This window comes from Fistularia commersonii, chromosome 7 (assembly GCF_037954325.1).
Source record: "Fistularia commersonii isolate RoL2024-O1a breed Wild chromosome 7, RoL_Fcom_v1.0, whole genome shotgun sequence".
NCBI classification, from domain to species: Eukaryota; Metazoa; Chordata; class Actinopteri; order Syngnathiformes; family Fistulariidae; genus Fistularia; species Fistularia commersonii.
The window spans coordinates 3,776,398-3,792,698 of NC_141290.1; the positions used below are offsets into that span (position 1 = coordinate 3,776,398).

A 16,301-nucleotide genomic window follows, 5' to 3' on the forward strand; every position below is an offset into this window, starting at 1 on the left:
AAATATTATTGAATATATATATATGAAATTATATAATAATAATAATAATAATTTAATTGAGGTGCCTTACTCGACACTCGAAGCACAGAAAAGTTTTAAAAGAAACAATGAAAATAACAATGAAAAGTGACAAAGTGTTAAAAAAAATGAAAGAATGAATGGTTGTATGTCTCTAGATGGCAGGTGAATGCGAGAATGAGCAATAATAATAATAATAATTAGTTATTTGAGGCACCTTACTTGGCACTCAAGGCACAGACATATACAAAAAGTTTTAAAAGAAATAATGAAAATAACAATAAAAGATGACAATGTGGTGAAAAAATAAATAAAATAAAAATTAATGAATGGTTGTATGTCTCTAAATGGCATGTGAATGGGAGGGTGATCAATAATAATAATAATAACAATAATAATAATAGTAATAATAATAATAATAATTTATTTGAGGCACCTTACTTGACACTCAAGGACAATGCACAGATGTATACAAAAAATACTTTTAAAAGAAACAATGAAAATAATGAAAGCAACATTGAAAAGTGGTTAAAAAAACAGTTAAAATGAATGAATGGTTGTCTGTCTCCCTGCGATCAACCCAACAGTTTATCTATTATTATTTATTTTGGGCCGAATATAATAAATTATGCACTGTAATTTATGTATAGCTTCGCCAAGAAAAAAGAAAAAACTCCTAATTTGGAAACAACAGATTTGATTTGCTTTAATAGTCGCAGTGTAAATGTCAAACTTCCAATTTATTCTCTGGATCTGCTGCACAAAAAGGCCTAAAGATGAAGTCAAAATTCTAATAGAACAAATCAAAACATGTCACGTCTGAAGGTTGAAGTCAAAACGAACGCCAAACATTTCCAGGTAAAGGATCCAGCGAAAATGCGGGAGGGAAGAAAAAAAAAAAATCTCTCTCGGGCCAGTTTATCTTTTTTTTTTTTTCAAGAAACCAATATAAATAAAAGAAGTCTGATTCGGCGCCAGGAAATGACGGGATTTATGGGAAAGATGGTTTTCATTGTGAAGCCGCTCTCCCTCCACAGGTGGCGTCTGTCACTCATTCGATTTAGATTTTAGCGTCACATTGCTCGTACCCCCCCCCCCCCCCCCCCCCCCCCCCGACGACATCTTGAACGCGTTACCGAGCCGACGGTTGCCCGGGCGACAAGCCGGTGACGTCGGCTACGCCCTTCGCGTAGCCGTCAAGCGGCCTCTTTCCTCCTCCTTTCGCTTTCTTTCCCAAATTTGGTCATCGCAGGCAAAGATTCCACGGCGGAGGTGTCGACATTTTTCACGCCGATAAAACGGCGTTGACCCAACACACAAAAAAAAACAACTTTCTTCAACTGAAAAAGTAGATGGACCGAAACGCTGAGTCTTCATGGCAGATCGTGTTTTTTTTATAGAATTCGATTCAATTGTCGACATTTTTAAACGCCAGATGACCGTTTCTGTGATGTCCGACCGGCAGCTTTTAGGATTAAACATTTGAAGATGATTAAACTTGAAAACTTGAATATATGGCTCGTGAATAAGTAACTGAATAGTTAAATATCTCTACGTCTATTTAATGTGTGAATGAATGAATGAGTGAATGAATGAATGAATGGTTGTTTGTTTATAATATATGAATGAATGAGTTATTTTTATGATGTGTGAATGAGAGGGTGAATAGTTGTATATTTATAGAATAGATGAATGAATGAATGAATGGTTGTATGTCTCTATGACGCATGAATGAGTGAGTGAATGAATGAATGGTTGTTTGTTTATAATACATGAATGAATGAGTTATTTTTATGATGTGTGAATGAGAGGGTGAATAGTTGTATATTTATAGAATAGATGAGTGAATGAATGAATGAATGGTTGTATGTATCTATGATGCATGAATGAGTAAGTGAATGAATGAATGATTGTTTGTTTATAATACATGAATGAATGAGTTATTTTTTATGATGTGTGAATGAGAGGGTGAATAGTTATATATTTATAGAATAGATGAGTGAATGAATGAATGAATGGTTGTATGTCTCTATGATGCATGAATGAGTGAGTGAATGAATGAATGAATGAATGATTGTTTGTTTATAATAAGTGAATGAATGAGTTTTTTTATGATGTGTGAATGAGAGGGTGAATAGTTATATATTTATAGAATAGATGAGTGAATGAATGAATGGTTGTATGTCTCAATGATGCATGAATGAGTGAGTGAATGAATGAATGAATGAATGGTTGTTTGTTTATGATACATGAATGAATGAGTTATTTTTTATGATGTGTGAATGAGAGGGTGAATAGTTGTATATTTATAGAATAGATGAGTGAATGAATGAATGGTTGTATGTATCTATGATGCATGAATGAGTGAGTGAATGAATGAATGGTTGTTTGTTTATAATACATGAATGAATGAGTTATTTTTTATGATGTGTGAATGAGAGGGTGAATAGTTGTATATTTATAGAATAAATGAGTGAATGAATGAATGGTTGCATGTCTATGATGCATGAATGAATGAGTGGATGAATGATGTGTCCTTATATTTCACATGAATGAATGAGTGGATGGTTGTGTATTTATATAATGTGTGAGCGAATGAATGAATGGTTGTTTGTTTATGATACATGAATGAATGAGAGGGTGAATATAACTCCTTACATGTAATGTAATGACTGACTAGTTGTGACATATAAATAAATGAGTAATTTTTTTATGATGTGTGAATGAGTGAATGGTTGTGTCTCTATCATGTGTGAATGAGAGGGTGAATAGTTGTATGTTATATATTGTGCAAACACATGAGAGGGTGAATGCAATTCCTTACATGACATGTGAATGGGTGGATGTCAATATGTGAATGAGAGGGTGAATGTTTGCATATTTGTTGAATGAATTAATGAGCAAATGAATGGTTGTTTGTCTTTTAAGTGTGAATGACAGTGAATTGTTTGTCTGATATGTGAATGAATATGTGAACGGTTGTATGTCTCTATGATGCATGAATGAATGAGAGGGTGAATGATGTGTCCTTATATTACACATGAATGAATGAGTGAACGGTTGTATATTTACATAATTGTACATAAATGGTTGTTTATGATACATGAATGAATGAGAGCGTGAATGTAAGTCCTTATACGTAAATGAATGAGTGAATGGTTGCGTCTCGCTATCATGTGTGAATGAGAGGGTGAATAGCTGTATGTCATATATTTCGCAAACACATGAGAGGGTGAATGCAAGTCCTTACATGACGTATGAGTGAGTGAATGGGTGTATGTCAATATTCTATTCATGAGAGGGTGAATGTTTGCATATTTGTAGAATGAATTAATGCGTGAATGGTTGCTTGTCTATTAAGTGTGAATTGTTTGTCTGATATGTGAATGAATGACTGAATGAGTGTATGTCTATATGATGCACAAATGAATGAGAGGGTGAATGATGTGTCCTTATATTACACATGAATGAATGGTTGTATATTTATAGAGCGTGTGAATGAATGAATGGATGAATGAATGGTTATTTGTCTCTGGAGTTCGAACGACAGAGTGAATTGTCTGTGTGATATGTGAATGAATGGGTGAATGATATGTCCCTATATAACACATGAATGAGCGAATGGTTGTATATTTATATAATGTGTGAATGAATGAATGGTTGTTTGTTAATGATGCATGAATGAATGGTTGTTTATGAAGTGTGAATGAATGAGTGAATGGTTTTATGATCATCATGAGTGACTGAGAGGGTGAATAGTTGTTTATGTATATTGCATGTTAATGAGTGAGTGGTTGAATATTTTTTGGACGTGTGAATGAAAATATGAATGAATGAATATGTCTGATACTAATAGTAATAATGATATTAGCCGGTTTGTCCGAATCAGAAGCATCTTTCGCTCCAGGCTCCACAACTTGAGTGTTTTTTGAAAAACGGCTGCCCGTTTGTGTGTGTGTGTGTGTGTGTGTGTGTGTCTCAGCTACATCAAATGGAATCATGCAGATGGAAGGGTGGTGTTCGTGCTCCAAAATGAAGACAAACGTGTCTGATGTGCACGTGACTCCACCGTCCCGGGCCGAGCAACGTGAAGCCGGGAATTTAAAAACAAAATTAAAAATAACTCCTCTTTGATAAAATCTCACAGTCAATTTACTCCCTATTTTATCTCAACATGCTGGCTCCTAGAGGCCCCCTTCTCATCCCTCACACACACACACACACACACACACACACACACACACACACAGATCAAACAAAGAACAGTTTACAGCTGGGTCCAAGTGGGTTTTATCAGATTTTCTTTTTTTTTTTTTTTTTTTGCCGTCCAGCGGAAACTCTTCACGGGTTTACAAAGTCCGGACGAGTTCTTGCAGTTGCTCCCCCCCTCAGGAAGATTAAATTTCATGGCGGTGGATTCCCCCCCGTGTGTGTGTGTGTGTGTGTGTGTGTGAGATGCCCAGCACTCGTCCTGTCTTGTGGCCTGTCCTTAAAACATCTCGCATGCTGGAAATCATGGCTAAATGTGGAAATTTATGCAAAAGGGAGAAAGAAAAGCAGCACATGTTAATTTTAGTTTTTTTTTGTTTTTTTTTTTCTATAAGATTGTTAGATTTTTGTGTACAGAATGAGTTTTACAACAGTTTTATTTAAAAAAAATGGAAAAAACATTTCCCTCATTTTTAATAGTTTATTTTCCTGTTTTGTATCATTGATGTTATTATTATAAATCTATATTATTTGGGGCTCTGAATCCTGCATTTTTTCAAATTTAATGCCATATCCTCAATTATTTATTGACACTTATTGACATTATAAGGATTCATCACAGATTCTGTATATGGCAGGTAAATGATCTTTAAGAATGTTTTTAAAAAAACAAGTGTACAAAAATGACAAATCACAGGTGCGCCCCCTAGTGGCTATTCTGAGAATTACATTAGACTTTATCTTGATTATTTTGAATTTCGATGCAAAGGTTAGATTTTTTTAAAAAAGACAACTCCTGGGTGATTAAATGAAGATAGATATTACATGTGAGATAAAAAAGAAAAAAAAAGTCATGAAAATATATATTTTTGGAAACCAAGGAAACAGTTACAATAATCATTTAAAAAAAAAAATGTAATTATGTAGATGTTATAGTTTTTTTTTTTTTCCTGCCTGTCATCATTGTCAAGCACAAAGTCAGCAAGAGAGGACCTCAATATCAGAAAATTCACCAAAATAATCTATTTAAAAGGATGATACCAAAAAAAAAAAAATTGAGAAATCTGCTTCAGGTGAGAAAAAAAAAACTTAAGTGTAATACTTCTTCCCCTTAAAGAGGAATCTCCTCCTGCGCTGGTGTTCCCCGCGGCCCCTGTGGAGCCACCGCAGGCGAGCCCGGTCCGTTTTGTCCCGGCTGGCCGACGGAAAGGTCCGGTCGGGGAACACCTCCCTCAGCTGGCTTAGGAAGAATCCCTCCAGGTTCTGACCGGCCTGGGCCACCTCCGAGTCCGGCTGCAGGAGGGGGACGGGGAGGATGGAGGCAATAATAATTTAAGTACGCTTTGCAAATGATGTCACACACACACACACACACACACACACACACACACACACACACACTTTGTGAAGTAATGAGGTAAATAGAGTAACTATTCGTCGACGAGTAACTACAAATACACCGAGCGAATCGTCAAGATATCGCTCATAAAATTGTTACTTAGACTTACTTAGACTTGTTACTGAGACACTTTATAGTTTTATGTGTATTTCTTATTCTCCCCCCTTTTTTTATTTATACTGTTTATACAATTTCCTACTATTATTTATTATTGTTATGTTTTACTTGAAACTCTGGCACAACAATGACTTCGGGATAAATAAAGTTGTTGATATTCTTATTCTTATTCTTACAAATCAGAGAAAAAAAAAGAAATCATGAAAAAATAAGGATGATTAATTAAGATGGTGAATTTAAAAAAGATCAGGAAAAGATATAATAAATATTTGATTTTTTTTTTTAAAACATTTATGATCCAAAATCACATGTAACACCATTTTGCTCCTGTGTCCAAATTAAATTCCCTATTAAAATTAAATTAAAACGGTATTAATCCATTCCAGCACTGTGGCTTTGTTACATGTTTTAAATAAGAAAAATGTACTTTATAAATAACAAGTAATATATTAAAAAATAATACTTAATAACAGAGAATGTGAAGAAATAATCTGGATTAATGAAGTGTATTTACATGCTACTATGTGTAGCTAAAAATAAACTAGCGCTTCGCTTTATCGTTAAATTCATCCACAACGTGCACAGTTTGCTCATGTGTTCCCATGATTTTCTATCTAAATGTGCTAATTTGCGCTCTTTTATTAATTTCACGTCACCGTGAGATAGTGAGAAACATCTTGCGCGTCCAGTACGTGCGTAGAAATTGACAATAAACAAATCTAAACACGTCACCAGTGGGAAAACCGGTCCCAACTTCCCACCATGTCTCCGTGTTCTACATGTGGAAGTGATTCCCGGAGCGCCGGAGTAATCCAATTACACCGATCCCCCCCCCCCCTCTGCCCTCGCATTCCGACGGCGTGATGGCGAACTCACGTAGTTAAAGGTGGCGCAGTTCTTGAACATCAACAGGACGTCGTCCACGAACTCCTGGGCGCTGGCGTAGCGCGGCGCGGCGCTTCGCTCCAGCTTCCCGCGGATCAACGAAAGGTCGACGGGCCTCCTGATCACCTGGTAGTAGTTTCGCGCCTGCGGGATGTTAGCAGACGGTGGTTGTCATGGTGACGCTCTGAATGCCTTGTGGAGGATTTTATGTGTCATCTAGGTTGTTATGGTGACCGCGGGTATTTTGATTTCATCAATGATCAAACTTTTACATGAAAAAATAGCAATAATCTGGATTTAAATTGGGTAGATTACAATAAAATGACCTTTTACTCGCTCTGAGGTTTCCTGGTTTTTATGGAAAATGGGGCGAGAAAAAAAAAAAAAAAGTATAATTTTTAATTATACAAATATTTATATATTTTTATATATTTCTAATCATTGATATACATATATATATATACACACACTCACATATCTATAAATATATGTATATTTTTTTCCAAAGTAAGTCAATGATCTCCTGTGTGTGTGTAAATAAATTTGAAATAATGTTAAAAAGTTAAAAAGTATGACGGGGCCACGTAACAAAACAACACAAACAAATATTAAGGGGTGAATGTAAACAACTCCATCTGCTTCCCTGTGCAAAATTTTTAACATTATGTATACGTCGGAATATATATGTATGTATGCATGTACGAATATATATATATATGTATATTATATATATGTGTGTGTGTGTGTGTGTAGGTGTTTGAATATTGTGATAAAGTTCTTAATCCTCTGTAATGCAATTAAACAAATATTACTTTTTCATGATATTCTAATATTTTGAGATAGGACTTTTGAGTTTTCTTAAGATGTAAGCCATAATCAGCAATATTAAAATAATAAAAGGCTTGCATTATCAGTTGATTTGTAATGAATCCAGACTGTATGACATTTTTGTTTTTGTATTTGCATTACAGAAGATAAAGAACTTTATCACAATATTCTAATTTTCCGAGACAGTCCTGTATATATGTATATGCATGTGTGTGTGTTTTTATATGTGTATATATGTGTGTATGTGCATTTATATGTATATACTGTAAATAGAGAGAGAGAAATGTATGTATATATGTATGTTTATTTATATATATTTATTTGGAATCAACCGGAGATCGTGGCAGGGAACCCAGACTCCAACCGTGCTGAAGTTTATGACTTTGTTAACGGATAAAATCGGACAAATACATTAAAAATCCGACATTTAACTTCTATTTTGTTGATGATGATGATGATGAGGTGTTAGATGAGCGGTACTGACCAGCGGGCTGACGGGCTCGTGGAACGGGGCGCTGAGCAGGTTACAGTACAGCATCAACGTCAGCTTCTCGCATCTCTGAGAGGGAAACACACACACACACACGATCACACCTTCACTGTCAAACTCTATGTCTGATGGGGGGGAACGGAAGAGGAGGTCACCCTGTGGTCCCGGTCGCTCAGGGAGGACGCAGCGGCCTTGCCCTCCCCGCCGCCGCCGCCGCCGCCGCCACGGTCGTCGCTGCAGAGCGTGCAGACCCAGTCACCTCTGTGGGGGGGGAGTCAGTAAGATCGATAAATGTGCAGCTTGGGTTTGTCGTTCTTGGGAAAATACATTCTTAGATTCAGTATTTTATATTCATTAGCTACACTGCTTGTCCTGCACGCAGGGTGGCGAGGGACGGAGGCTATCCCAGCTGTGATTGGGCGAGAGGCGGGTTCACCCTGGATCCATCAAATAGCAAATTATGGAGAAAAATAAATATTCACTTATTCATTCATACCTTATTTAGACATACAGCTGTTCACTCATTCACACGTCTTATAGATATACAGTGTCACCTTTTATCTTTTCACTTTATCGCAGATTTTTACCATTTTTACCCAATATTATGATGCAGATTGTTCACAATTCTGCGTGTTTTGCGGAATTAATGTATTTTTATGCAGTAAATATTTCTATTTATTTATTATTTCAATTATTTTTCGATCTACTTGATTTTTTTTCCAAAATCAGATGTATCACGGATTTAACATCGGTATCTTTAATCCTATATACATCTTTAAGTATACAATTATGTATTTAATTTACTTTATTCTTCTTATTATTATTCAATACTTTATTATTAAAAATCCGACTTAAATATCTGCATATTTAATCCGCAGTGCAATTTTAACTTGAACTATAACTTTATTTTTATATATTTATTATTTTAATTAATTTATGGGTTATGGCTGCGACCAACCAGAGCACAGTATTCTGTACCCTGGAATCTGATTGGCTCACCGACCGTAGCATCATCCTCCGCATCTCCCGCACATAGCACGCATTCGGCGTCTCGCCTCGCAACATTTCACGTCGACATACAACCGTTACTTGTAATTTTATTCCGCTGCGAGAATTATCCGTACAAGTTTTGCTCATTTATTTGCACCTTTTAAGAACCTAAGCGGCAGAGATAGATGCTAACCGGGCTAATAAGAGTGTGTGTGTGTGTGTGGACTCACGCAGGGTAGGATGTGAGCACCGGGACGTGGCAGTCCAGATGGTAGACTTTAGGGCAGTGGTCGCAGCACAGCAGCTCCCCTCCGTTCAGACACACGGCACAGAAATCCTCGTTCTCCATCTCCGCCGTCGCCACGGCGTCCTCGGTCTTCGCCTCCCGGGTCAAAGGTGGCGCGTCGCACCCCGACGCCGTCCCGTCGCTCCGCCGCAGCGTCCGAGCCCGGGCCGTCTCCGAGTCCGGGTCCAGCTCGATGACCAGGCTCAGCTCCCGGTCGGGGTCCAAGTAGAACTCCCCGTCGTCGGTTTTTCCGTCCGTGTCCCATTCGTCGCACCCGACGTCCAAGAGGATGAGCGGGGGGTCGGGGTTGATGGCGGGGACGCAGTCCGAGCCCGTGTCCGGCTCCGGGGCGACATCAGGACCCTGAGGTTCTGTCCAGGATGTGGGTTCTGAGGGAGGCTCCTCTGAGATCTCCTCTCTGACCCTTCCAGTCCATTCTGAACTGTCCAGTCCATTCTGTGTGTTGGGGGGGGGTTAAAGAAACCTGATTGGACCCTGAGACTCCACAAAGAAGTAAAATATTCATCATTTTTAATAATAAAAATTATAATAAATAATAATATCAGGTGCCTTAAATAAAATGTATTTATTAAATATATACTTTTCTTAAAATAATAACACTTTTTATTTCAGGTGTCTACCCGGCACAGTACTAACATGTATAAAGATTTAGTAGAAACCAATAAAAAGGGTAAAAGGGAAAATGAATGATAAAAAAATATCATATTAATAATGAAAAAATAAATATATTCATCTATTTTGTTTAAGTATTTTTATTGAAATTTTGTATTTCATAATATCCTTTATTTTTTTCACAGTTTTTTTTCAAATCTTATCAAGGTTGAGTTTGCACCAATCCGCCACCTTGTGCATTCTTTGTCCGTGTTTGGCCGACTATTTTTATTTTTTTTGGTACCTCCTTCAGTAAATGTTTGGGTGGAAATTACTCTTAACATTTCGAGGGTCTCATGTTTGTCGCCACCGCCTTCTCTTCTCTACCTGCTGATGATCCAAACCGGACGCCTTGTCGCGTCCGCCACTTTCCACATTCGGCTGCGGTGGCTGGAAGTTCAGCTGTTCCAAAGTCACCACGGCGACGCTGGAATTACCCAGAATCCTCTGAGCCTCCGGATGAATCCTGGGAAAATATGACAAAACCATCAGTAATAACAATCGTTCATCCATTCACTATACCGCTTATCCTGCACTGGATGGCCATGGGCACATCCTAATTGTCATTGGGCGAGAGGCAGGACTCAGCCTTGAGTGGTCGACCGCAAGACACATATAGAGACATACAACAAATCCCTCTCTCATCCACACCTTATGTGGAGATACTATTCATTCTTTCATTCACTGGTCGGGGATGACGTGCAGCGTAAATCTTGTGCCAAAATCAAATACGCGAATCGAGCATACAACTCTTGATACCGGATCAGTTGAAGCTCAGGATCACCTTAACCTCCATTGGTGCCGATAGTCTACAGGGTACCAGTGGAAATTGGGCGACTGTGGGTCGAAGGAGGAGAGGAGGACGGCGGATTCAGAAGAAGAGAGAGAAGTCTGGGACTCTGAATATTGCGACGAAAACAGGAAAAGCTTGAGAGTTGGTTGGCATGACACAGAGAAGGAGGATGGAGGTACTATGTGTCCAGGCACCAGGTGGAACCTTAGATGCAGGTTTTAAGTTGTACTATCATGGTATGCTGAATTCGGATCTGCCAGGCAGGAGGTGTTGAGGAAGATTAAGGAGAAGATGTATGGATGTAGTGATATGTAAGATAATAACCAGGCATAGAAAGCTTCTGTACCTTCTACCTGCCGCTGGATTCGATTGGATCATTTTAAATTCTACTTCTCGTTCGTTCCAAATGGAAATCATGAGAATAAATTTTTTTTTCTATTCTTGTTGCTATGGTTACACAAAATATGGCTGCAAATCATCCCGCTCCTCTTTATAAACAACGATAAGGGTTTGTGTGAAGTTGTGATGATTTACGTTGCCGTGGTTACTTATGATGTTACCAGAAGCGACCCTCCTCGGGATTTATGGAATTCGTCTGGAGTTTGGCGTTCATGCCGTTTCGTAATAATCACACTATTAATGAAGAAAATGATAAATATTTAATGTTCATCTCGGGGTAATCCAGACCCCAGGACTTAATTACCTTAATCTCCTGAGTAAAGCGGCAACACTCTGTTCGGGATGGCCTCGTCTTTCGGAGGACGGGAGTTGGTCCCGACCCCTGTCCTCCTTGCGGACCCTCATGCCGCCGAGCTGTGGGACGTTAAATATAGGTAACTTTCCTCCCCAAACAAGTCAAATCGCCAACAACCCTGTTCAATCACCATTAATGACATAAATTAAACATTTTTAGACCATGATTCAAGGTTAAGTTGCATTTACATAAGCAACAAGAGTCTATAAAGGATAAGTCTAATACAGTAAAGCAGGGGTGTCAAACTTAAATGCACCAAAGTTTTGGGCCAAGATTCAAAACTAGGAAAAAGTTGCGGGCCGACGTTGATATTTATTGAAAAAAATCTTCCTCCAGATAGAACAGTGACCCTTTTCACCCAAACAAGCTGTGCTTAAAAACTGCAAACGGAACAAGCAAAGCTTAATACTAGGCAATATATAACATAATATTAAAATTGAAATTCGAATTAAAAAACACAGCAATGGCATTTATTATTTAAATAAAAATGACATAAAAATCCTGTGCTTCTTTTTATTTGCAACCCTCTGAATTAAATTTTATCCTTTTACCACAGGCTGATAATAAACAAACATAAAAATGAAATGATAACAATAACAATAATAATAATAATTATTATTATAATTAATAATAATAATTATTATTATTATTATTATTAGTAATAGTATTATTATTATTATTATTATTATTATTATTATTATTATATTATATCTATAATTATTATTATTATTACTATTATTATCGTTATAATGTAATAATAACAATAATAATAATAATAATAATGCATCAAGAAAACATTAATTATAGGTCAGTTTGCTACACACTGATCTACTCTGATCATCTGCCTTTCTTTTTGCTATTTTTTGGAAGGGTAGTACATTACCAGTATTAGCATAAGGTTGCTATAATAACTGGCAACTTAGGAGAAGACGTTTATGGGTCCTGCCGTGATTTTTGTAATGGCTTTGCGGGCCAAAAATAATTACACTGTGGGCCAAAAGTGGCCCGCGGGCCAGAGTTTGACACCTCTGCAGTAGAGCCTCAGCTTGCAAACGCCTCTAATTACCAACAAATTGTCCGATGAACAGAGTTTTCGATCAAATTTTGAATCGTGCTGACAACAAGCCTTCGTTTACTAAAAACACAAACAAACTCATGGGTATTCCTTGTTGTGGCGTCGTACCGTAGCGGCAGCCCTGGTGCAACTCCGCGTTCTTTACATGGTTCATCGTTGTGTAAGCTAACCCTCATTATGGCTTCCAAAAAAGTTTAAAGTGCTAGTGCTAGTGGTGTTGAGAAGAAGATTTACAGAAGAAGGAAATAATAGCTAAACGTGAGAGCGGTACTGGTGTTACAGATCACGCCAAGCACAACGGCACAGCTAAGTCAACCACCTGTATGATCCTGAAGAACAAAGATACGCTAAAAACATGTCTGTGGAGGTTCTCAGTCATCCGGGTCTGGTTAAATTCTTCTGAGAGGCTCCTTTCGACAACAATTCGCTAAAGACGGGTGATGTGGTTAAAGGGTCGACTGTGTTCCTGAAGCAAAGGTTTCAAGTCTTGGAACACGAATAAAGTTGTTAGTTTGGATGAATGAAAGACAGCTAGCTGGAGAAAGCGTTAGCGAGGGTCTCATATGCGAGAAGGCTTTACTTTTGCTGATTTAGTGGAGGAAACGCTGAATAAAACTGCTGGCAAGAAGAGAAAAAACATCAAAAACAGTAATAATTAAGGTTTTCTTTGATTCCTCTCTGTATTTTTCCCACATATTAACCCATAAAAAAGTTTCAAAGAGTGCTTGGTGCTTGACAATGGATCATTGGGTTCATATTGATTCCATTGGGAAACATTTCGGTTCGCGAACGTGGTCAAAAAAACGAATGACCGTAATATCCGGACGATAAGCCACGACTTTTTTCACTGAAACAACGATGCAGCTAATATAAAGATATTTTGGGGGGGGGGGACAAGCTTCACGCCGCTAAAACATTTATCCTCGTCACATCGGTCCCATGAAATGAACGGGATATTCTAAGTCGTTCAACTCCGACACCGAGGAAGACGACTTTGACGATTTTAGTGCGCAGGAGGAAGCCCGAGATAGCGATCGGCTAGCCGATGCGGCTTATATTGAGGTGCGCTCAATAGTCAGGAAGTTACGGTATACTTGTAAGCTGAGGTTGTATTCATTCACTCATCTATACCACCTTCCTATCCCAGCTGTCATTGGACAAAAGGTTCAACCTGGATAAATCACAGAGCCACTTGTAGAAACATGCAACCGTTCACTCCTTCACACACAAGGTCAAAATATACAATTAGACTAGTTACACTAGTTACACTAGTTACATCAGTGACAGGCAGTCAGTAGAGGCAGGGGACGCCGGGCCTCACCTGTCATCATGGAAAGAAAAAAATGTAAAATGAAAAACTAAATTAAATGGTTATATTTATTCAGTGATTTGTACAATAAAGTTATTTTCCTCTTAACGTTATGATTTTTAGTTGTTTTTTTTTTTTTCAAAATTGCTGAAAAAAGGTGCACATTTACTGTTCAAATATGAAGAGGCACGTGGTAACACAGCAACCAGCTGAGCCTACTATGGATTGCAAAATGTTTATGCTAACTGTAGTGCCATGCTATGCACTGAGACCGTATTGCTGTCTCTGTATGTCACTATTAAAATTTCCAAACACTTTTATCATAGGAACTAAATTTCCATAGTTTAGCTGATGTGTATAATGTTTTTCGTCAACAACTGGGAAGTGTTTCTTGTGCTGAGCGATCATGAAACTACTCCAAAGAGACATTAAGTGAGGCACGCAGTAACGGTGCCTCATGGTAGGGGGGCGCTGGTGATCACAGGGATCCTTCTTACTACTTGGCTACAGAAAAATAGAATTAGCGATAGCAAGCTACAGTAAACGTCAGTGCCTCACAAGCTATGAACCTCACTGCACGTAAAACAAAAACATGTCTGTCAACAGTATGAAGATACCCTCTCCACCTCCCGCGACCTCTGACCGTAAACTACAGTTTACTAAGCTAACGTGCTATAGCTACAGCTCCGCTACCTGTAGGTTGCTCATTTTAACTAGCATTAATGTGAAAAAGAGCTTCCCTTTTGAGCCGCCCCTGGGAGTCGCCTTGAGGCCCCCATCTGTGACGCAAAGTCGCATCTTCATGTCGTTTACGATACCAGGAGGGCTGCTGCCGTTAGCCCCGCGCCTCCCAACACCACCTCCGCGTGCTACCGCGTTGGCGCCCTCCCGGGCCTCATTCAACCCCCGGGGTACCCGAGGCCACAGAGGCGGTTCGCCCTTTTGAGGAAAGTTGCCATGGCGTCCGGGAGGAGGCTCTGCCATCTCCATGGGACTCCAAGCCTCTCGGGTGCAAAACAAAGGAGACAAAGCACAGAAAACGCCGCCGGTTTCAACTCTCCTGTGTGCTACTGGTACCGACTTTTCGGGAAGGCATCAAAACAAACAGTGAGAAGACAAAAGAAGTGATTAAATTCACATTTTAGGGGATGTTTAACCGATCTGTAGTTGGGTGTTACTCCCACCAGACAAATACATAAACTCAGTATACATATATAGTCCACCTCAACAACCAACACCCCCCAAAAAAGCCTGCGCCAGCACACTCCTTTGTGTATTGTTATATTTACAAATGTACGGCTCATCGTATAGATGTACAGTTTATTATGCAGATGGTTATTTGCAATAGATGCGTGGTTCCTCGTATGTTTATGCTACCTTTCGGTCGCCCCGCAGGGACAAATCCAAGTGTTCCTGAAACTGAATCTGAAAAAGTCTAGTCGACGCTTAGCAATAAAAAACAACACGAGATGCCTGAGAGTGAATCCCTACCTGATTGTGAGTGTAAGCCGCTAGAAAACAGGGTAACGGCGCCGAAGAGGCAGGTGTGTGTTCCTGCGGGTAGACGGCAAGTGAGGTGGGGGGGGGGGGAGGTGGAGTGGCGTTGCTGCAGAAAGTCCAGTTGGTCTCAAAAGGGGGGTGAAAGGCGGGATTTGATTGGCGGAGAGCAAAACCAGCCTCAGCCGCGATGAACGTCCTCCTGCGAGCGAGTGGATCAGGTTGACGCACATCTCAGAGCAAGTCACGATGCCTTCGCCTGTCCTAAAGCCTTACCCTTTTCAAATGGAGCGCAGTGTTGATGCTGAATTATTTAAAGACTCTCTCTGAGGTCTGCTGAATTGTGCAGACTCGTGGAGAAATATGGTCTAACTTAGCGTCCGAGAAATCGTTTGCCGAGGCTCGGTCGGTTCGATGACCCCCTTCCAATGGTTGTATCTGAAATTGCATTTTGATGTTTCACTATTGTTACACACGGCAATGGAATTGGACAGCTTCGTTTAACCAACAACACAAATCGTTAATAAGAAATAAATGTCTGAGAAATATTTGAAAAATTACAAGTAATGATGAAAAAAGGTTTGTAATAACATATTTGACTTTGCTAATTACTTGAAGAAAAAAAAGAAAACTTCTCCAAATAAATTAGAAAGAAATGACTCGGAAATTATGAAAGCTTAAGGGGAGCAACCACAATATTCATTTAAATACATAATACCAATTTGAAAATCAAATTAGATTTGATCGATATGATTTTATACCGTGACGTCTACAATGAATACAATTATAAAATACTCTGCCGTTCACTTTTTTTATCAAACATCAAAGATAATTTCACATTTAAGTGTTTCTCTTTATTCAAGTGGACAACACACATTTGGACATCATTTACAAGTTCTTTCTAATTCTCCAAACTTGCAATTCAAACTCTGTCTTTAATTGTCCATGAATAAAATTGCCCTGAATGTTTTATTACACA

General features: G+C 38.7%; 1 protein-coding gene across 1 annotated transcript; it reads right to left on the reverse strand.

Annotated features, from left to right (window-relative positions):
* Positions 1-5,316: 5,316 nt before the first annotated feature.
* LOC147232387 (transcription intermediary factor 1-alpha-like) lies at positions 5,317-11,300 on the reverse strand. The gene is made up of 7 exons (XM_086148918.1): positions 11,248-11,300; positions 10,222-10,360; positions 9,167-9,678; positions 8,143-8,207; positions 7,941-8,071; positions 6,620-6,772; positions 5,317-5,520 (listed from the first exon to the last, which is right to left on the reverse strand). The coding sequence occupies exons 1-7, from the start codon at positions 11,298-11,300 to the stop codon at positions 5,317-5,319; spliced, it is 1,257 nt and encodes a 418-aa protein (XP_086005044.1).
* Positions 11,301-16,301: the final 5,001 nt, after the last annotated feature.